Here is a 24,351-nt window from a genome sequence, read left to right as displayed (position 1 = left end):
GTTTTTATATATTTTTTCAATTAAGTTTCGTAAAATATTGTTTGTTTTTACATTTCAAAAGAGCTTTTAAAAAAAATTGATAATTTTTTTATTTTTTTTCTTTACTTCAAATTAATATATTTTTAATGTTTTTACATCATTTTAATGCGCTGATATCAAAAATAATTTTTTAAAAATAAAAATACATTATTTTAATGTATTTCTAAGTAAAAAGCACTTTGAAAAACAACCACACAACTACCAAACATTTTATACATGTTTTTTGTTGCACATAAACTTCAACCATATTTTTTACAAAATATGTATCAAAATCCAACTAACCTCAGCTAACCATATTTTTTAAAAACTTACTTTTTTCAAATCACAACCACAAAAGCTACCTCAAAAACAAACACGCTAAATTATTCTGCCCGCATGGCCCCGTCCTGCTGTGGCTCGGTCCCAGTACCCGTAAGGGGACTATTGCAGCTGTTTCGTGCAAATATTGCCTATAATTATATTATATTATTCAATTTATTAAAATGAATGCATGTCCCTCTCCCTGTTTATTTGGATATAGATTACGGTGGATTGAAGTAGTATAATGATGAAGTTATTTTTATATAAAAAAAAAAACTTGCTAAAATTGCAATGGCGTACAAATTTTTTTTTCTTTCATGGGAAGCATTTGGCATTAAAAAAATAATTGGGGATAAAATGGTCAGTTCAGATTTTGTTGGGACATGATAAGACTGTCAGGTCCCAGGTGTTGCGGCATGGCAAGACTATCAGCTCCAGGCGCTGGGAAATGGCATGGCTGCCAGACACCTAGCACTGGGGTCAAGCAGTGACTGTCATACCATTGGACCTGACATTGCAGCCGAACCCACTTAAACTTAGGCAAACAAGTTTAATATTATTATTTTTATTATTATTAATATAATAATTAATAAATTTGCAAAAAATATTATTAATATTGAAAAACAACCATAGATTTCATTTGATGAGTAAAATTAAAAATTATCATTATTATCATTAATAAATTTAAAAAACAAATCTTATTACTATTGAAGAAAAAACATAAATTGAATTTGAAGGGATTAAAAACTATAAGAACTTGGGTCAGACGAGTTTAATATTATTATTATTGTTATCATTAATAAATTTTTTTAAAAATATTATTACTATAGAAGAAAAACAATAAATTTTATTTGAAGAGATTAAAAACTATAAAAACTTGGGTAAGACAAGTTTAATATTATTATTAATATTATAAATATTATCCATATTCATTAATATTATTAAATTTAAAAAAACATTATTTTTATAAAAAAATATAGATTTGATTTGAATGGTAAAATCAATTATTATTATTATTATTATTATTATTATTATTATTAACTTGGGTTTGGCATCCCCTTCCACACCCAAGTAACTTGGGGCTGAAAAAGGGTGTCAAACCCAAGTTGTTTAGGTTTGGCAACCCTGCCGAGCCCAAGGCTCCTGGGTCCGGCGTTGTAACCAGCCCAAAGCTCTTAGGTATAGTCTTGTAGACCGACCAAAGGCTTTTGGGTCTAGTATCCGGGCCCGCAGCTCTTGGGTCTGGCGTTCGGATCCAAGACTCTTGGGTCCGACGTTGCAGCCAGATCCAAGGCTCTTGGGTCTGCAGTTTAAGAGGGACCCAAAGCTTTTGGGTCAAACGTTTAAGAGGGGCCCAAAGCTCTTGGATCTGCCGGTTGCAGCCAGACCCACATAAATTTGGGTCGGACAAGTTTAATATTATTATTAATATTAAAAATATTACTATTTGTATTAAAAATATTATTATTTTTATTATAATTAATGTTATTAATATGATAATTAATAAATTTGAAAACAAATATTATTAATATTGAAAAACAACTATAGATTTGATTTGAAGTGTAAAATTAATAATAATAATAATAATAATCATCATCATCATCATCATCATTAATAAATTTGAAATAAAATATTATTAATATTGAAGAAAAACCATAAATTTGATTTGAAGGGATTAGAAACTATAAGAACTTGGGTCAAGCAAGTTTAATATTATTATTAATATTAAAAATATTATTATTTGTATTATAAATATTACTATTACTATTATAATTAATATTATAAAAATTACTCATGGATCCGGCGTTGCAGCCAGACCCAACGGTCTTGCGCTTGGCGTTGCAGACAGACCCAGACTCAAGATTTTTGGGTCTGACATTGTAGCTAGAGCCACACCCAAGACTCTTTGATTTGGCGGTGTAGCCAGACCCAAATCTAATTCTCTTAGGTCTCACGCTGCAGCCAGATTCAAGGCTCTTGGGTCTTAGTTTTTTTTATATTTTTTATGCCAAAAAAAAGTTGGCTCGCGGCGTGGTGCGGGCCACCTAACTAGTACAAAGCTAAAAGGCATCAGCTTTTTACATTAGCTAAAACACTGTGCACTATTTCATAATTTATTGTGGATTAGAACAGTGTAATTTTTAAAAATTTTCATTTTGATCTTTGAACTTTTATTTTGCATGATTTGGATCTTTCGAGACTAAATTAGCCCTCAATTGCATCTTTTTTAGGAAGGAGGATTGAATTGAAAGCTAAGGGAATGAAGTGAAAATCTCGGGTAGCATTGGGAGCAGGTTGAAAATTTTGTTCAAACATTCATTTTAATCCCCAACATTTGTTTGGTATAAAGTGACTGGGACCTTGAATTTCAAGACAATACATTTTGGTATCTAACTTCATTTTCCTCCTTTTTCCTTTTTTTGTTTAGGGAGTCCTCAGATTCTAGTCTAGAAAGAGAAAGTGGTCATTGGGGAAGATTTCGACAATTAAAAAGGTTGATTTTTGTGTCAAAATGTTCTATATGATGAGGGGGGATTACGTTTAGGTATTTCTTTTTACGTTCAAATCACGTAAAACAACAAATCTCAGCTCGGGAAGAATTTTTGTTTCGGGTGGATTTTCGGGTTTTGGGGCGGTTTTTTGGCTTTTCTGTGGCAATGGATTGGTTTAACAAGGTCTTTATGGTGTTTTCTAGGTGTTTTGGGTAAAAAAAAAATGGATTGAAAATGGGATTTTTGGGTGAAAAAACTACGGACCTTGTTTTTCCAATCAACACAGTGGTTGGATTCTGGAATGGAGCGAGCGACGCATTATTTTTTTTATATATTTAGGGCAGACGACGCGTCGTTTCCGCCCCATTAAACTTTTAAAAAGGGCATGCGCTGGGGCCTAGCATTGCAGGCCCGAGCGCAGGCCGTTGGTTCATTAGATCAGGCGTGGGGCCTGGCTTACCAGGCCTACGAGCGTCTGGCCTTGTTCTTATATATATATATATATTTCTGTTTTAAAAAAAATGCATTATTTGTGTATACTTTTCCAAATAAATTTTTGATTTATGTTTTAATTAAATTGTGATTATTTTTAAATGATATCGGGTGTGTTTAGTTTTTAAAGAAGTGGATATGATTCATCTGTGGTTTTCTCTTAATTTTATATAGATTTGTTTTTAATATTGTGCAGATGCATTGTTCACCTCCTTATGTTTTACTGTGAACGACACTGGTCATTGTTTTTTTTTAAGGTTTTTCTATAAATTTAAGGGGAAAATATGTGAGGTGAATACTATGCAACCGCACTGTTGACCTCTTTATGTTTTACCATTGACAACATTGTTCACTTTTTTTTATGTTTGCCATAAATTTAAGGGGAAAAAACCGGTTGAGTTCATAGTCCAGGTTCACCCCACAAGTTTTACTATTGATGACACTATTTACCTTTTTTTTTGTTGAAGAAAAAATACTTTCTTTTTTTTTGTTTTTATTTTTTTAATTAATCTTAATCTTAATTTTATTTTTATTTATATTTAGATCAATATCTCTTCTCTCTTTTATGTTATTTAAAAAGCCTATTTGAAATGACAATTATTTTTTAATTATGCATTTAATTTCTGATGATGTTTTTCTGATTAATCTATATTTTTTTTCAATCTATTGTATATATGAACTTTATTTCTGAAAATAAAAAAAATTTATTTTCAAATAATATTTCTAATATGTACAGCTTTGCATATTATTTTTTTCCTTTTATTTTATTCAAACAATTTAATATGTGTGTCTATTTTTATTATCATTTGATTGGATAAAAAAATTATTTTAATTAACAAATTTAGCAAACACAACCACCTAAATGTCATAATCTTGTGAAATTAAATATCTTGATATACACATGTCTCTTGATTTTTCTAGTTTTTATTTTTAGTCATCATTTATGGTTTTTTTTCATTTATTAACACACATATTTCTCAATTTATTTGATTGCATGTATGTATAAATATTTTGATTTTCACTTAGAATTATTTTTTAACTAAAAAACATGTTGAAAAAGTCTATATATACATTTTTTTTTATTGAGAAAAAAATATCTAAACTGTTGTGAAATGCGAGTCAAATATCAAAACGAAAGATGCACGAGAAGCAGAAGAATGGGAAGAAACTCGAACTAACCCTTCGAGTGAAAGCATAGTTTTGAAACCCGGCCGGGCCCAGCGGGTCGACCCGGGACCCGGCCGACCCGAGGCTGGAACCGGGCCGGGTTGAAGAAAAAACAGGGAAAGGAAAAACCCGGTGTGGCTCAGCTAACCTGGCGACCCAGTTGACCCAGCAAGACCCGGTTGCAAACCCGTTGACTTTTTTATTTTTTATTTTTTACTAAAATGACGTCGTTTTGATTTTAAAAAACAAGAACTGACCCGGCCAAAACCCGGTAACCCAATCAAAACCCGGAACCCGGAACCCGGGCCGGATCTTAAAACTATGAGTGAAATGGACAGGGGAGGGGTATGTTTTTTTTTTTTGTGGGTAATGAGTGTTCTGTTGAGTTTAGCTCGGGGAATAAAAGATGCACGACAAGCAGAAGAATGGGAAATTAAACTTAAGCTAGGCTGAAACGATTTCATCACAAGCCTTTTTTCAACCTGTGGGACAAAACCACGTCGTCCGTCGTCCACTTTTCCTTTAAGCATACAGTCTTAAGCATACAAAACTTTTAGCCTTTGCTATTATTATTTTTATAGCAAAAATTTCATGATATGCTCTCACTTTGCTTATTGGTTTTTTTTTTTTAAAATTGTTTTTGTCTATTCTATCTTTTAATATTGAGGTAATTTAGAATTGAATCTTGTAATTTATTTATTTTTAATTTATTTTTTTATATGGTTAAAGTAGTTTGCGGGTTTACTTGGGTAACCCAAGTTATCCTGGTTTATGGGTTTGGCAAAATGTTTTTTTTTAATTGAACTTGAGTTTGTTATCGTTTATTTTTTTCTCGTATAGTTAAAAAAATAGTTTCGAAAAAAAGACATGTTATTAAACTTTATAAAGTTCATGGATCTGTTCATAGGTTCGGTTGGTTGACATGGTTCGCAAGTTTGGAAAGTTTAACTCTTTTTTTCAATTTCATCTATAGATATTGGGTTAATTGAGAATTCAATTCCATAATTGGTTTCGATTTACTTTCTATAAAGTTATTGCGGTCTCAAAAAATATCTCGGTATCGAGTTAATATTCGATTTTGCGATCGTCTATTTTTATTATCATATAGTTAAATAAAAAATATTTTTTTAAGAAAAAACAAATTATAATCTCAGTGGAGTCCATAACCCCGTTCACTGGTTTGGCATGCTAGCTCAAGTTACCCGATTCACTGGTTTGACAGGTTTACTAACAGACTGGATATGCTTTTTTTTATTTTTGATCCTTTATTTTTTTATTTCGTCCTTCAATATTTGTGGTTAGGAATAGACTATAAGGTTTATTTTTGTTTGTTTTCTATAGGGTTATCCTAATATCAAATAAATATATATTTTAGGGTTGCTGTTTAATTTTACGAGCATCTATTTGTATTATATAATTAAAAAGAATTTATAAAAAAAGATTATTAAATCCAATAGAGTCCATGATCCGTGTTATTGGGGGACCGGGATTGATCCAATATGTCATTGTCTCGATATTTTTTTTAAAACAAATTATCTTGAATTTTTTTTGAAAGCTAATTCATGTTTTCATCAGCCATCCAAGTTATATTTGGATCCATAAAATTGATTGTTTAAATCAGACAAGCTGCCACACGATTTAATCGAAAACTTGAGTTTGGCAAAGAGCTGAGACGAAAGGTTTTAAGATTGACCTATTTGATCAGAGTTAATAACACTATAAAAAAAAAATCTTCGTGCTCTCAATATTCTTTTTTACATTTAAAAAAAATTAATCTGACAAAGACAGAACGCGGGTCAATAGACTAGTTAGCATTTTTTTAGCCAGTTAATTTTTTTTCATCATTTAGGAATATTTAAAAATGTAAAAATTACAATATAATTGATTTTAAGATATTATGTAGGAGTTATAGAGAGGTTGAAATTTCATCGTGATTTATATCTGTTAGTTCAAACTCTCAAGTTTTTAAATTATTATTTAATTTTAAAATTAATTAAAAAATATATTGAAATTAAATTAAAAATTTGTTGAAATTAAAGCATGATTATATTCAACACTGAATTATTTTTAATATAGCATGTCATTGATCCACTGAATTGATATGATGATCCACAAGTTAGTCTAGTAACTGAACACCTCATATCCTTTTTAGTTTAGTTTTTGAATCGAGTATAATAATTATAATTTTATGGTGATTGTTTACATGTGGAGCCTATAGAATAAACATTATATTTCTTCCATCTCATCTCAAAGAGAGAGTTCTTTTTTCCTTTAGATATCTTAAAACATATGTTTTATTCATAAATAAAAAGAATAGAGTGTCAAATTTTATTATTTTACTTCTTTTAAAAATTGAATTCACATTTTTTTTCAACTACATGTAATTTTAAAATGTAATGTAATAAATATGATAAAAAAAATATATGAGTTTTCTCTCTCGAAAATTGGAAGTGTCTTGAAGAAAGATTGCGAAAGACTAGGGTGGCAAACAAAACGAAATGATTTGTGTGAAGTTTAATAAAACTCTCTTTATGAAACAGAGAAAGTAATTGATATTTTAGGAAGGGTAGGGTGAGGATTACAATATTAAATACAATAAATAAAGTGGTTTACCATCTAAATCAATATTTAAAAGTGATGCGTCTGGAAAGTAATTGAAAATATAAATATTGAAAATAATTTTTTGTGTTAAAAATAAAAAGATTATTAACCCCGCGTGGATGCAGAAGTGCTCAAATGCCAACTTGAAATCAGGAATATATGGTTTTATCTTCTTCTTGAAGATTTTTTGGGCAATTAAGGTTACAAAGAATAGAAGTTGCTCGGAGACTGGAAGAACTAATAGGCCCAGAGTGGTTATATTCGTTTTAAGGACTTCTCCAGCTATAGCCATTAGGTCTTTTGAGAGAGAGACACCAACTCTTTGGGTGTCAAGATCCTCTCGTTGCAAGACACAGTTGAAGGACTTATCATCTGCACCCTTATGTGTACGTACAGTACGGATAAGTTGATACTTTGAGCGACGGCGATCAAATGTCCGGTTGGATAGGAGGACTGCGGCTGCTTCCATACGGGAGAGGCAGTTGGTGACAAGCATCGATCGGTCATTGCCAAAATACCAGTTGCGAGTAATGTTCTCGGTGCTAACCACTAGGGCATAGGAGTTGGGATGCACCTGGTACAATGAAGTGTCAATCCTTGTAATTATTATTACTTTTATTATATAAAGGAAATATTTAAACCCGAGACCTTTTGACACGATAGACTTGAAATATGTACAAACTCATGCTTAATTTTAAGAATATCATACATATGTGCAAATCATGCTATATATCAACCGTACCGTCGTCAAATCATTCAAATTAAATTGCTAAATCCGAAAGTGGCACCTTAAAAACCGTAAAAGTTTGCCATTTGAAGTAACAAACCTGTAAAAGGTCTTTGGCAAGATCAATAGAAATAAGTCCTGCACTGCAGCCCATACCACCAAGATTATAGCTCAAAATGTTCCCTCTAAGCTTGTAGTGATTCACAACTCTAGCTGAGAGAGACGGCGTGGGATTGAACAAACTGCTATTCACCACAAGTATTCCTATGTCTCTAGGCTTCACCCTTGTTTTGGCCAAGAGATCATCAATTGCTCCGAACATCACCATCTCTGATTCCCTCCAGGATTCAGCCATGGACTGGTATGGCGGGACACGCATCAAGCCTATTGGAGCGTAGGTCATTTCACCATAGCCTGATTTCTCTAGGATTTTCTTTTGAAAAGCTAAGCTTTGCTCTGTGAAAACCTCGGACGCTGCAGATAACTGCATGAAGAGTTCTCTAGATGCTATATGAGCTGGTCCGGGCTTGTAACATGAAAAATCCACCAAGTAAACTTTTCTTGGACGGCTCATGAAGTAGAGTGTAGCAGTAAAAACAATTGAGGTTGAGGAAACACTACTAAAAAATGGAGTAATTAGCAACGGATTTTCCGTTGCAAAACTAGCAACGGATTATCCGTTGCTCATTTTAGCAACGGATAAATCTGTTGCTAGTTTTGTGAATCAGCAACGGATTCTCCGTTGCTGATTCATGCATCAGTTGCAATCACCAACGGAGAATCCGTTGTGATTGCATTTGTTTTTATTAAATTAATTTTTATTTATTTATTAAAATGACTTTTAATTTATTTATTTAATTATTTATGGATATTTTAAAAGTTGTAGAATATATATAACCAACATAAATTAATTAATATTAAAAATAATTATATCATTAATAAAAAACAAAATAAAAATAATATTCATATTATAAAAATTTAGTTAAACTTGCATTAATACAATTAAGTTCAAATACAATAAAAAAAAACAACAAAAGATACAATCATGGTGCTGGTTGCGAAGACGAACCATGATATTGTGGATCAACACAAGATTGATCAGGATATAAAGGTCGAGGTGTAGGTCAAAAAATTGGTTGACATGCGGGACCTATAGGTGTCATTATCTGAGGAGCCATAGGTGGCGGTATTGATGGAGTCAAAGGTGGTGGCATACCTTGATCAATATTTGATGTCCCACTATGGTATCCAAGATTGTTTACAAGATATTCTTTCATGGAATCTATCTGCCGTTTCATTTCAAGAATAAAATCATCTTTTTTCTTTATCTCCTCTTCTTTATCCTTTATCTCCTTTTGCAATGCTCGATACGATGAACTGGGATATGATGACTCCACCGAGTAGGAATGTGATGAAGAGCTTGTACTAACTTTTGATTTTGGCATACGAGGTGCACCATATACCCTACCCTTTGTAACTCCTCCTGAAGCCACACACCAAGCTGCTCCATCAAATGAATGATGATTTTCCCGATCAGTTCCATACTTTGAAATCATCTCCATTTTATAATTTTCCTACAAATAAAATACATGCAACAATAAATTAATTTGAATGTTGAATAATACTTAAGTTATATTAAGAAATAATCAAATAAAAATACATACAACCACTTTTTTAGACTTGTTGTCGACGAAGCTACCAGATTGCTTAGTACTTTGATGCAAAGCTGAAAAGACATCATCCCATGGAGGTTCTTTTCCACCAGCTTCCTCTTGCTTTCAAGATTAATAAATATTATAAAAGATAAATATACAAATTTTAATTTATTATCTTAAGCATAAAAAAAAATCCTTACCATGTTAGCTCGATATGATGCAAATGACACTGTTCCTCCAGAATGAGTGCTTATTTTGCCATCTTTTTTGGTTAATCGATTCCTCCTAGCAGATTCAGATCTCCTTTGAAATTCAGGGGTGGACCAAACATCTTTGATCATTTGATTCCGGTCATCATTGTTTATCCAGGTAGGACCTTTATCAAGACAATCTATAATATTTGTAGTGTTTTCTTTTGACGTAGCTTTCTTGCGAGCTCGTGTCAATTGTTGATTCAAAGCTATCCTAGCCTTATCTTCCCAAATATTACGAACAATCGACTCATCCTCCTCAGGAAAGGAATATTTTTTCTACCAAATAATATATATACCAAGTAAAAAGAGTGCACAAAATTTCAAATTATATAAATAATTAATCATATTGTGTTATCTTGTTCAAAATTTGCAAGATGATGTAATAACTAAAGAAATTAAATGATATTAAAGAGTAAACAAGAAATAAGAACAAATTATAACACAAATCAATCATAGCTATTCAATTGATAATTTTCATAATTCTACATTAAAGTGATCAAAATTGAAAAGAATATTATGGCAATTAGTGTTGGTTCTTACTTTAAACTCTTTAAAGAGTTCATCCTTGCACATTGGATCTACTTTTTCCCAAGAGTGCCAGGCTCCCTTAAAATTGGACCTCAAAATATCTCCGATTGCACGGCCACACGATGCGTTATTGAACCTGAAAATATATAATAACAAACTTATATTAAACAAATAATTACACAATAATAAGTAATTTTTTTCATACTTGAAAATATAACCTTAATAAGTTAGTTATTAAAAGTTTGAACTTACTCTGTTGTTCCATACAAACAAAGCTCTTTTTTTCTTGTTATTGGATCTATTGACGTGTCAAAACCCTTCCTTTTAACACTTTGATCATAATTGTATGGAGAAGATGTTGAACCGTGATATGATGGAACACCATCTTGATCCTCATCACATACATCTCTCTCATCATATACACCTCTCTCATTACTACCGTCTCCCTCATCTTCATTTCTAATGTTCACATCATCATCATTACCATCAACTCTCCCATAACTCCCATATAAATTATGTCCTCCATAAACAAGTTGGTTATCTCGAGAGAAACCTCCTTGAGTTTGAAGCAAATCTTGAAAATGAAAGCCCTCACAATATTGATATGCATCAACCCTCCCATAATCATGTTGAGGAGGATGTGTACTCCCCAAAGTAGGTATATAATACTCATTTGCGTTCTGATACACAGGTTGATGAAATGTGGATCCTTTGTTATTATGTCTTGATGTAGTTTGAAATGACTTGGATGAAGTGGACCTGTCACTCCTTGATGTGGACCTGTCACTCCTATAATCTAATATGGATCCTCGTCGAGGCATGCTAAAAACCAGAAAAAAATAACTAACATTTAATATGAATATATACAACATAACAATAAATTAGCTCATAGTTAAACTATCAGGAACAAAAAATTCACAGATATTTTCCCAAGACTGCCATAACTAGAATGAAAACAAACTGTTAAATCTCATTTTTTTCCCAATTCATTACAAACAATATCTAGTTTATGAAGTTCAAAATCAGTATGGATTGTCCACTTAATAGTCATCACTCCGAAAAATATTATACTTCAAATAAAATAATTACTGTAACAAAACCAAATATATAAATAACATCAAGACAATTTCATTAAGCATTCCTTACAATGACAAAACTCAGCCATGAAGTTTAAATTGTCAAAATCCAATTAACACAAACAATAATAAAAATAAAAATCTAAATAATTAATTAAGCAGAAATCAAAATTTATGAGTATGCTTACCTTAATGTTTGGTCCTATAAATCAAAACATTGAGTAGGAAGAACCCTTTCTTTCACGCTTCAGCATCTGTAAGCAAGAAAACGAATCACAAAATAAAATATAACATCAGAATCACAATTTAAAGATTGATACTTGAAAGGTTATAAATGGTTTCAAAGGTGAATGAAAATGATTTATGTAATGTGATGCATAACACACACTTGAATAAAATAAAATAAAAAAACATTGAAAGCCTAAATATTGTCAAATAATATGAAATCATTCATACATATAATAAAGATAATTCATTACATATACTACAAAATATAATTAACTTGTGCTACTCATTATTATCATCATTCCTAACCATCACCACCATAACAATCATCCTCATCATCATCATCTTCTTCTTCTTCACCATCACCATCACCATCATCTTCTTCTTCTTCTTCATCATCTTTGTTTCCCCAATTCATGTCAAGTTGAATCAATTCATGTTGCCCGATTTCTTCATAATAAGATGATTCAACAAGTATATTTGGATCATCAAGTGTTTGAGTAGGAAGGACACGACATGGTTGAGAAATCTCATCTGATTGATCAACATCAAATGATCTCACATTGTTGGCATCTTCAATAAATTCACCCATGTCAACATTATAATGACTTCTAGCAGTTGTCTTAATAACTGTCCACCATTCAGATGATTTATTACCAGGTGGATATGTATAGTAGACTTGTTGACATTGTTGTGCTAACACAAAATCTTCATTTCCGTGTAGTCGAGATGTATGCTTGATTTCAACCAAACCATTCGAAGGATGCACTCTAATCCCTCGTTTTGTATCATACCAATTACATTTAAACATAAATAACTTGCACTTACTCCCCAAGTATTTTAGCCGAACAACTTCTTTAAGCATTCCATAATAATCACGTTCATTATCATCATAGCAACTTCCTTTCACACAAACTCCACTATTCATTGTCTTTTTAAAACGGCCATAACGTTGAGTATGAAATTTAAAACCATTCACATAATACCCATTATAACATTTCACTGAAGTTGAAGGGCCCATAGCAAGTCCAAAGAGCTGATTTTCAATTCTGTTAGATTGGTATTCCACCTAGCATAATAGTTAACTCCATAAGAAATAATGATTTAAAAGAGATTAATAATATTTTTAAAGTAGCTAATTGACATAAAATATAAATTAATTTTATTAAAATACTTACATTATTTTTTAACCAATTTCGAAAGATCGCTTCGCATAATTTTTCAATTTCACCATCACTCGCATGTGGTTGTTGTGACTTTAGCTCTTGTCGACATTGCCTAAAATTTTAAAATGTTAAAGTTAATAATAAATTATTATAAATTTAGTACAAAATAATATTTCATACTTACTTTAAATAAGGCTTCAGTTCTTGACAATTGAATATCATATAGTTATGCGCAATTTGCATTTCAGCATGTGACAACTGCCTTTTATAAAATCTTTTGGATAATTTTTTCCCTGGATAGGAAAAAATAGAGAGACATCCATCTACACTTCTAAGGCCACCATCATCATTCTGTGGAACTCGATTCCAAATTGTTTGCACGTCATCACCAAAATAATGAGATGCAAAATTGGTAATTTCATCAATCAAGTATGCTTCACATATGGAACCCTCAACTTTAGCTTTATTGGTCACTTTCTTCTTCAAATAAAACATATACCTATATCATTTCTGTCAATTAGTTTATTTTTAAAAAATAAAAAGTGAATAAAATTAACATAGTATGAAAACATACCGTTCAAATGGATACATCCATCGATATTGAACTGGTCCACCAACTTTTGCCTCGTAAGGTAGATGTATCGTCAAGTGTTTCATGGAGTCAAAGAAGGATGGAGGAAAAATCCTTTCAAGTTTGCAAATTATTTCAATTATATTCATCTGCATTAACTCCATGTGCTGGGCATTTAAATTTGTTGAACAAATATCTCGAAAAAATACGGACAGTTCAGTTAATGCCTCCCACAGTGGCCTAGGTAAGTAAGGTCGGAAAGCGGTTGGAAGAAGTATTTGAATGAAGATATGACAATCATGGCTCTTCATCCCGAAACCTTACATTGTGCCTCTTTCACACATCGTGAAATGCTTGAAGCATAACCATCAGGAAATGATAATTCCTTCATCCATGACAAAACTTCTTGTTGTTGTTTCTTGTGTAGACAATAAGTGCCTTTAGGTTTGTAAAGCCGACCACTCATATCTTGTTGCAAATGTAAATTTGGCTTCTGACAATACAATTGAATATCCAACCTAGCCTTTAAATTGTCCTTGCTTCTATTCGGACAATCCATTACTGTATAAAAAATATTGTCAAAGATATTTTTCTCAATATGCATGACATCAAGATTATGACGAATCAAATTTGTATGCCAATATAGAAGCTCCCAGAAAATGCTCTTCTTCACCCAATTGTGCTTAACACCAAAGCCAGGAATTTTATTATTATATGATGAACCTCCATTATGTCCCTCAGTATACTTGGACACTTCGTTTAACATTTCCAAACCAGATGGACGAGGTAAAGGAGGAAGCCTTTCAATTACTCCTTTCAAAAACTTATCAGATTGAAATCTATATGGGTGGTTCATGGGTAGGAATCGTCGATGACAATAAAAAAATATAGTTTTCCCCCCATTTTTTAATCTAAAAGCCTTGCTATGCTCCTACAATAAGGACAAGACAGATTTCCATGAGTACTCCACCCCGATAACATGTCATATGCTGGAAAGTCACTAATGGTCCACATCAAAGCTGCCCTTAATTGAAAATTTTCCTTTCTGTATACATCATATGTTTCAACACCAAAAAACCACAAATTCTTTAACTCATCAATCAAAAGTCTTAGAAAAACATCAAGCTTTTTACCCGGATTCTTTGGCCTAGGAATCATCATTGTCAAAAACATGAATGGTCTAGTCATGCACTTCCACGGAGGCAAATTATAAACAGTTACAATTACTGGCCAACAAGAGTATGTATTTGAAGACATGTCAAATGGACAAAACCCATCAGTGCACAACCCTAACCGAATATTTCTCGGATCTGATGCAAAGCTTAAGTGGACACGATTAAACTCCTTCCATGCCTCCCCATCAGATGGGTTCACCATAACCCCATTATCAGACTTATGAAAATGATGACATGTCATATCTTTGGCATGATATGGAGACATGAATAGTCTCTGAAACCTTGGTGTTAGAGGAAAGTATCGGAGTTGCTTCTCCGCCTTATTGGAACCTTTACTAGTTGGATTTCTAGTTTTGTATCGTAAACTTCCACAAAAATCACAATTTATTTTCATTGCATCTGCCCCATAGTACAGCATACAGTAATTAGGACACACATCATATTTCTCATAACCAAGTCCAAGTGGCCGCATAAATTTCTTGGCATCATAAAAATTTGAAACCAAATTTTCATCATTAGGCATGTAACTTTTTGTAAAGTCAATAAAATTGTTGAAGGCATTCTGAGTCAAATTTAAAGTTGACTTCATATTAAACAATTGTACACAAGCAGATAATTTGGATTGCTTGTTACACCCATCCCACAACGGCTCCTCCGCAGCTTTCAAAAGCTTAAAAAATTTAGTTGCCTCCGGATTTGGAATTTCCCCTACTACCATAGGACTAGACACATTATCATTATAGAATGCATCACCAACCCCCATTGCATCCATAACCAGATTCCTATATGGATTCTCTAGACAAACATCATTCACATCATGACTCATTATAATCGATGAAAGTCCAGCCAATATTGGTTCTGCGACATAAGGCTCCCCATGTACAGTCCAATTTTCATAACAAGGTAAAAAACCTTTTGTCAATAGATGTTTACAAACATCATCTTCCTTTAAAAACTTTTGATTTTTGCACCTCACATGAGGACATCTAATTTTTCCCCCAGATATATTTTTATCAATTGAAAATGCAAAATTGATAAATCTTCTAACACCAGTAATGTATTCAGGACGAAGGCGACCATCCATAAGACGACGATACATCCACGATCGATCATCCATGTTAATCTAATTAACATGATAACACCAATAAGCATTTTTTGAAATAAGCATACTTCTTTAACTACTAGTACTTAAACAATCCTTTAAAATAAAATATGTACCACATGAATAAACTTTAATTATTTGTCCAGCTCAAACATTATGAAGCTAAAAAATGGATAACTGTTTTTCTTCTACTTTTTCTTATTGAGTTTTTAATTATATGGGCTGTTTAGTGTGACAATATGAGTGTGTGAGGAATTCCCACACACTCATATTGTCATTTATATTTTCTAACTAGTGACAAAAATATACTTTTTAGATTATGTTCGGTTAGTATTTTATACAGAATGAATGGATAAAGAAAAAAAAATATTTAGTTGAACAAATATTAAATAAATTTATCTTTATAATAGTTTTGGAGTTCATTTTTTTTATTGGTCCTTCTAACTTTTGTTACCACCTGAAATAGTTTTTTTTATTTTATTTGGATCCTTTTATTTTTATTGGATCCATCAAACTTTTTATTTTTATTCAGATCTATTTTTGCTCAACTAAGAAATGGTAAATGAAATTAGAAACATGCGAGGTAATACAAGATTAAAGAATTTTTTTTATTTTTTAAAAAAGATGAAAATGCAATATAAAAAAAAACATAATTTATTATGGGTTATAATAGTTACTCACATTTGTATCTTTGTCTCTTATCATATACATTGTATCTATCTTTTATGTTGTAGTGAAATAATAATTAGATAATAATTATAATACTGGTGGATGAAAATATAAATACATTTGTTTTATAAATTCTTTAAGCACAATCCAAATTAGTTAATTTCATGTACTAGTAGATTTGTTGTCTTTTTTCTTCTCTTAATACGTATGGAGCATAATATTATTGTTAATTAATTGACATGAGCAGACCGTAAGAGAAATGTTGTCTTCTCAATCTCTTAATACAATATGTTTCAAGACTTCACAAATAGCACAACATTTAAATTTGCAATTAATTGATATATTATTCAGCCACCTCTAGGTTTCATTTTGGTCTCATAATTTTCATCCAAAATAAACTCAATATCAGATTTAATAAAAGAAAATCATTCAATTAGTTTTCTTATACAAACTATCAATATTGTCCCAATGAAAGGCAGAGTTCCAACTACTTGAAAAGATTACAATAGGCATGCCCAACAAAAAAATTATGCACGATATAATTAAGCAACCATGTAAAAATGGAGCAAAATAGACTTACCTAAGCCCCAAGAATCAATGGCACAAGGTGGAGGTTTTCTTATTGCAACCCAATCAGATTTAGCCAACTCTTTTGGATTATATTGTGATCCAATAAGCCATTCATATTGCTGGAAAAATAAAAAAAATAAACAGTATGTCACACCCATCAAGTTCTAACAATTGCTAGTCTTTAAAACAAATCCAAGTTAAATTGATTCCAAGGATGCGTCTGAGAGGGTGGAAAGACATGAAGGGAAATAAAATGCACAGAGGGATCGGATGCTTGCTTTGTGTAAAAAGCTTGAAATGATCCAGAAGACAAGGTCTTCCATATATGTGCTAGCTAATTGGAATTTGTTGGAATTTAGCAGGAGAAAAAAGCAGACATCTCCTTTTCAAATGGGAAATCATTACTTGCAATAAAACTTCACTAGTTAGTAACTCCTGAATGGGGAACTTTTTTTTTTTTTCCTTTTTCTTCAGTTTACCCTTTTGATTTTATGTGGAGTACTCAAGTTCTTGAGATCTCTTATAAATAAAGCACATGATAAGAGGGGATTTGATTATTTTTTTTAAAAAAAACCTAACTAACTAATTAGAATATGGCATATAATTTAATGACCAAGCAGACTGGTAATTGCTTGATGTCCATAGATGTTGGTTCTCAAAACTCAAGAATTGTTTTTTTTCTTATTATTATTATTATTTCTAGGTTAAACTGGTTATACGTGTGCTCCCATTAACATCCACACAGTACTGTAGTCTTCGGGAATTCCAATATAAGCTTGGAAAAAACAAAAATCACCCACAACTAGTGTCATTTGATGGCTCAACAAATAAAGCAAAAGAGACTGGTGCTATTAATTGTTGCATGTGCATCAATAAATCAAGAATCTTGTTTGGTCTTATTTCTTCCATCACAAGCATTCAAACTCCTACTTTTTCTTTCAGAAGCAAGAATAATATGTAACCTAGATGCTTGGCAAACTGCTTCACCTCAGGAAAAAGCGTTGCTTTAGGTCTCTTTTATCTTGAAATTATTCAATCCAATTCTTATTTATTACTACATGAAATGGAAGGAAAAACAATTGATGTCTGTGCTTTAATTTACAGCAATACTTTCATTTATGATGATGTCATATGAGGCCCGTGTAACATAAGAGATTTACTTTCCAGTTGATATACAACTTAATTTGAAAATAAATATCTTTACAGTGGAGAATAAATAAATAAATCAATGTAGCATTATAACAGTCCAAAACATCTCCTCATTCCTCCACCATCCATTCACAGCGCAACAGTTTGCTGTCAACCAATAATTTTATTTTCTTTCCCCGTAATTATAAATCCAATTTTACCTCAAAGCTACAAAACACCACGACTTTACAGATAAATTAAGGAATCCTTAAACAGTCACCACACCCTCCACTAGTAAAAATAAAGTTTCCCCATAAGATTTCGCCCTTAAATATGTCCTTATCACCTCTTACCCCATTCTTTTTACTCTTGTAATGTTCCCCCCACATCTTATTGTAAAAAGCATTAATTATTATTTTTTGAACTACCCACCCAAAGTTCTAAATTACCTTGTCATTGATTTATATTGTCTAACCAAATAATCAAAATGGGATTTGGGCCTCTAAATGCCTTCATGGTTTTGAAATTAAATAAAGAAGATCGAGGCTTATTCTTATTCTTCTTAAGAGGAAAAATACCAAAAACATGAACTTCAGGAAGCAATATGTAAAAGCAGAAATAAAAAAGACAGTACTATGCCCAGAAAAGTTAATTGAATATAATCCCAGCATCATGTTCACATAAACCTCCAAAACTAGGATCTACAAGGACAATAAATTTAAATATGAATAATCTTATCCCAATGAAAAGCAAAGTTCTAATTAATTGAAAAGATTACAATAGGCATGCCCAGCAGACAAATTAAGCATAATCTAATTAAGCAACCATCAAAAAATGGAGCAAAATTGACTTACCAAAGCCCCAATAATCAATGGCCCAAGGTGGAGATTTCCTTGTTGCAACCCAATCAGACTTAGCCAACTCTATTGATTTATATTGTGATCCAATAAGCCATTCATATTGCTGGAAAAATAAAAAACATAAACAGTATGTTAAACCCATCCAGCTTTATCAATTGCTAGTCTTTGAAACAAATCTAAGTTAAACTATGAAAAACAGAAAGAATATCCAAGTTAAAGTACTGTTTAGTTTTCATATTTTCATGGCAATTGTCTTCTTATAACAATTTTTTTTCTGAATTGAATAAGGAAAGAAAAAAAAACAGTCTTATGCCCTGAAAATTTAAATATGCATATTTAAATTTTGATACAAGAGAATCAATACACACCACTTAATCCCGTCTTTGGTAGCTATTGCAATTTCTGAATTTTGTTTGCTGAAAACAGGAACTCCATCAACCCTCCTGCTCCCATAGCTATGTGGAATAGTCTTGAGAAGTTGGTGTGCTGCCTTGACCTGTGAGAGCATAAATCAGATAAACAGAATTATGAATCTATCACAATAAATACAACTTTGTTAATACAATGTGGTCTGAACAAATGGTACCTGCTTTTAATTTGGAACAAATTGAAATAGTTGAGGTTCCTCCTGCATAACACAGCAAAATAAAAGGTGGATTATTCCAGAAAATGATATGATATTACAAATATGAATAGGATCGTAAAATTTGAATTTTGTCAAGGAAAATAAGTGCGTATAAGTTTTGCAACTAAAACTAATAATTGCATATTTTGAAATAATATCTACAGGAATCAGCAACCACCACATCCTAGTAAGTTGGATTGGCTGTGACTAAAAGGCAGCACTAAAACTCTGCAAGCATGCTCAATCAAATCACAGCAAGAAAAAAAAGAAAAACTTGGACTGCTACAGAAGAACAAAATGCATCACAGGTTAACCAGTTGCTAGACTCTCTATATTTTAACAGCATCCATACGCTGCTGTAACACTTCAAAATTATAGAAGTAGAGCATTACAATGTAAAAAGTTGAAGCAACAGGGTAGCAAGTTACAACAGGGTATAATATTCAGAGCCAATTTCAGTGGGGCAAAGAAGGAGTTATTTAGCCAAAAAGCCTTGCTTTGTTTAAAGACAATTATATGCCTGAGGAGATGAGAAAATGTGGAGATATAACATTGGATCTTACAAAACAGTAGTTTGAAGAGAAAAATGCATCCCACTTACACGATGATATGAAGGTATCTCATGGGGGAAAACAACTATCTACTGGCAAAAAGAAACCAAAGGGAAGCAAAAATGATTATAGCTCAACTGCTGGGACATCAAAAAATTTATGAACCGTAACCCTAAAAATTAAATTGGGGGTTTTGATAAATTTTCAATTACACATGCATAATTAGGTTATAGATCATGGTAAAAACATTTCATAAACCCCTATATTATCAAATTAATAGCCTAAAACCATTATTCAAAGTATTGAAAAAAAAAAAGTTACCTGTGTTCTTGAGTTACAGGTGACCGAGATCGTTCTACAGGACAGAAAGAAACCTGGATTGGGAAAGTTAGGTGAAAAATTTTTAGTGCAAGTTAAATTGCAACAAACAAAAACAAAAACCCTTAATTACTTACCTGAACTATTGAAGAAAACTGTGAAACACCCAACCCGTTTACAAGGAGATACCTTAAATCAGCATGTTCGATGGTGATAATGATGGGTTTGGTTCGATTTTGTTCAGATGAAGGAGAAGAAGATGAAGAAAAGAAATTAGGGATGCTGAAGACGCGAAGAAGATGAAATGTTTGGGATAAAGGAAAATCAAATCGATAAAGAGAGGGTGATTTTTCTACAGTTATGGATCGATGTTGTTAGGGACGAAGGAGACTGGAAGAGTGGAAGATCATTAATTTTCATCTGTTGGTTTTGTTCATTTTGTCTCTGTTTGCATTTCGGTGTGGGGGGAGAGCACTAGTGTAGATTTACCAAAGCCAGCGAAAAATAAACGGTTGAGATTTAATCCTTGTAAATGTAATCAACGGTGTTCGTAATTTTGGTTTTATATTAAAATTTAAATAATTATTTTTTTAATTAGCAACGGAAAATCCGTTGCTAAATTCAACGTAAATTTTGCAACGGATTATCCGTTGCTAAAGTCCGTTGCTGATATTAAAAAAATAATATATGTATAATTCGTTGCAAATCCGTTACTGAATTTAGCAACGGAATTATCCGTTGCTAAATTCAGATGCTAATACCTTTTTTTTTTTTAGTAGTGAAAGAACTACTGTCACTAAATTGAATTTGAGTTGATTCCAAAGCTCGTCAACCGTGAATGTTGAAAGATGAGCAAAAATCACGCAAAGTACTGGCATGAGCATGAGGTACGTGGCATTGGAAACCAAGTAGTGGTAACCAAGTTTCACATATTTGAGCTGAACAGATAAAAAGAAGTTTGGTAAGTTGTTTTTCTTCCTCTCGGGTAGAGGTTGAGACAACACAGATTTGTTTTCCAGGTTTTGTTTCTTCTCATCTGCCATATTCTACCAGTACCAATGAAGTTCAATTGGCAACACCTCAATTCAGTGATCAAAGTCCAAACCTTCGGTGTCTTTTATATACGAGTGGAGTACCTTTTACTGCATTATTTATTTATTTTTTACCATAGTTATAAAACTTTGCCAACCGGATAGATTAATGTAGGAAATTCAAAATTCAAAATTCAAAGCTTGAATCGGTTCAGGTTACTAGTTGAATTTACCAATTTTTACCAGCTAAAACTCATTTAGCTATGATAGGTTTTTAATAATTCAGGTTATCCGGTACAAACTCGACCGAGTTAATAGCCCAAAAAAAAAGCACTCAACATGTCCACGAGATTATAGGAGTGTTAACTATTGCAGGTTGCCGTGCTTTTTTAAAAAATTAATTTTTTTATTTTAAATTAAATTTATTTTATGTTTTTAAAGGGTTTTAATATATTGATATTAAAAATAAATTTAAAAATATATATAATTTTAATATGTTTTCAAATAAAAAATACTTTAAAAAAACCATTAACACAATTTAAAACTACCTATTTTAATGATGACGCAATCAGTCGTCACAAAACAATTATCCTTCATATTTTCAACAATCTAGGAAGAAACTCGAACTAACCCTTCGAGTGATAGGGACAGGGGAGGGGTATGGTATGGCTATCAGATACCTGGCGCTGGGATTAGGCATGACTGTCATACTATTGGGCCTGACATTGCAGCTGAACCCACTTAAACTTGGGTTAAACAAATTTAATATTAATATTATTATTATTATTATAATTAATATTATTAATATAATAATTAATAAATTTGAAAAAATATTATAAATATTGAAAAACAACCGTAGATTTCATTTGATGAGTAAAATTAAAAATTATTATTATTATCATTAATAAATTTGAAAAAAAAAATCTTATTACTATTAAAGAAAAAACATAAATTGGATTTGAAGGGATTAAAAACTATAAGAACTTGGGTCAGACGAGTTTAATATAACTATTATTATCATTAATAAATTTGAAAGAAAATATTATTACTATCAAAGAAAAACCATAAATTTTATTTGAAGAAATTAAAAACTATAAAAACTTGGGTCAAACAAGTTTAATATTATTATTAATATTACAAATATTATTATATTCATTAATATTATTAAATTTTAAAAAATATATTATTATTATAAAAAAACATAAATTTAATTTGAAGAGTAAAATCAATTATTATTATTATTATTATTATTATTATTATTATTAACTTGGGTTTGACATCCCCTTCTAGACCTAAGTAACTTGGGGCTGAAAAGGCGCGTCAAGCCCAAGTTGTTCGGGCTCTTGGGTTCGGCGTTGCAACCTGCCCGAGGTTCTTGGGTCTAGCCTTACAGACCGACCCAGGTGTAACAGCACGGCTTTTACAAGCCCAAAACAACAGTAATTTTTTTTTTTAACTTATAATATTATGTTTGCATGATTAGAAGTTCGCATTTAAAATATACATGCACAGTCATGAGTTTGTATTCTATCCTACAAATAGTCATCATGAATTTAATCTAAAAGGATCTAATAATAGTTATACATTCAGTACATTGATTCATATAAAATACATCATGATTTAGAATGCAACTACATGATTCCTTGCAAAAGTAGGTTCCCATGTATCGGGTTTCCTAGGCACCTTGTTGGTATGACGTCCCTACTGCAGTACAAAACATTTACAAGAATGCAATTACTTAATAATAATAATAACAACAACAACAATAAGAAAATGGTCTGACAGTTTAACGAAGCATTAACATTATCTCATGTTTGAAGCGTGACATTTGTAGTTCCTTCATGTTCTTGGTATACATAACTTGCAGTATATATATATACACCAATTCTTGCAATCAACTATAATTTTAAATCCGGCCATTCTTTTAAGACATCATTTGTCGAGGTTAACTATTCACTCACCCCGGCCATCCCCTTCGAATTCCATCAGCCAAAACTAATCAACCGTTTGTCCTGGTCATCCCTTTGGATGCCATTAGCCGAAGCTAATCGTTCATTTATTCCGGTCATCCATTCGGATGCTATTAGCCGAAACTAATCAATCGTTTGTCCCGGTCATCCTCTTCGAATTCCATCAGCCAAAACTAATCAACCGTTTGTCCTGGTCATCCCTTTGGATGCCATTAGCCGAAGCTAATCGTTCATTTATTCCGATCATCCATTCGGATGCTATTAGCCGAAGCTAATCAATCGTTTGTCCCGGTCATCCTCTTCGAATTCCATCAGCCAAAACTAATCAACCGTTTGTCCTGGTCATCCCTTTGGATGCCATTAGCCGAAGCTAATCGTTCATTTATTCCGGTCATCCATTCGGATGATATTAACCGAAGCTAATCAATCGTTTGTCCCGGTCATCCATTCGGATGCCATTAGCTGAAGTTAATCAATCGTTTGTCTCAGTCATCCCTTCGGATGCCATTAGCCGAAGCTAATCATTCATTTGTCCCGGTCATCCATTCGGATGCCATTAGCCGAAGCTAATCAATCGTTCGTTTGTCCCGGTCATCCCTTCGGATACCATTAGCCGAAGCTAATCATTCATTTATTCCGGTCATCCATTCGGATGATATTAGTCGAAGCTAATCAATCGTTTGTCCCGGTCATCCATTTGGATGCCATTAGCCGAAGCTAATCAATCGTTTGTCCCGGTCATCCCTTCGGATGCCATTAGCCGAAGCTAATCATTCATTTGTCCCGGTCATCCATTCGGATGCCATTAGCCGAAGCTAATCAATCATTTAAGCATTTGGCAATCCGATATCTGACTTAACACAATACGACAACATTCATGATAAGGTATTTCAATGTTCAAGGTCATCTCTTCAGATGCCTTTAGCTGAAGCTAATCGTTCATTTATTAACATTTAAGCATTTGACAGTCTGGTATCTGAATTAACACAATACAGTAATATTCATGATAAAGTATTTTCATTATTCAACATTATTTAAAAGGAAGGTGAAAGTCACCTA

General features: G+C 32.1%; 1 protein-coding gene and 1 pseudogene across 1 annotated transcript; both read right to left on the bottom strand.

Annotated features, from left to right (window-relative positions):
- Positions 1–21,397, bottom strand: part of LOC18102496 (3-ketoacyl-CoA synthase 11-like) — a 29,610-nt pseudogene extending 8,213 nt beyond the window's left edge.
- Positions 701–8,576, bottom strand: LOC127905825 (3-ketoacyl-CoA synthase 20-like). The gene is made up of 4 exons (XM_052456241.1): positions 8,551–8,576; positions 7,919–8,435; positions 7,207–7,665; positions 701–847 (listed from the first exon to the last, which is right to left on the bottom strand). The coding sequence occupies exons 1-4, from the start codon at positions 8,574–8,576 to the stop codon at positions 701–703; spliced, it is 1,149 nt and encodes a 382-aa protein (XP_052312201.1).
- Positions 21,398–24,351: the final 2,954 nt, after the last annotated feature.

The sequence above is a fragment of the Populus trichocarpa genome, chromosome 10, assembly GCF_000002775.5.
Source record: "Populus trichocarpa isolate Nisqually-1 chromosome 10, P.trichocarpa_v4.1, whole genome shotgun sequence".
Taxonomy (NCBI): domain Eukaryota; kingdom Viridiplantae; phylum Streptophyta; class Magnoliopsida; order Malpighiales; family Salicaceae; genus Populus; species Populus trichocarpa.
Note: the sequence above shows the minus strand (reverse complement) of the source record. Positions and strands in the feature narration are given on the sequence as shown.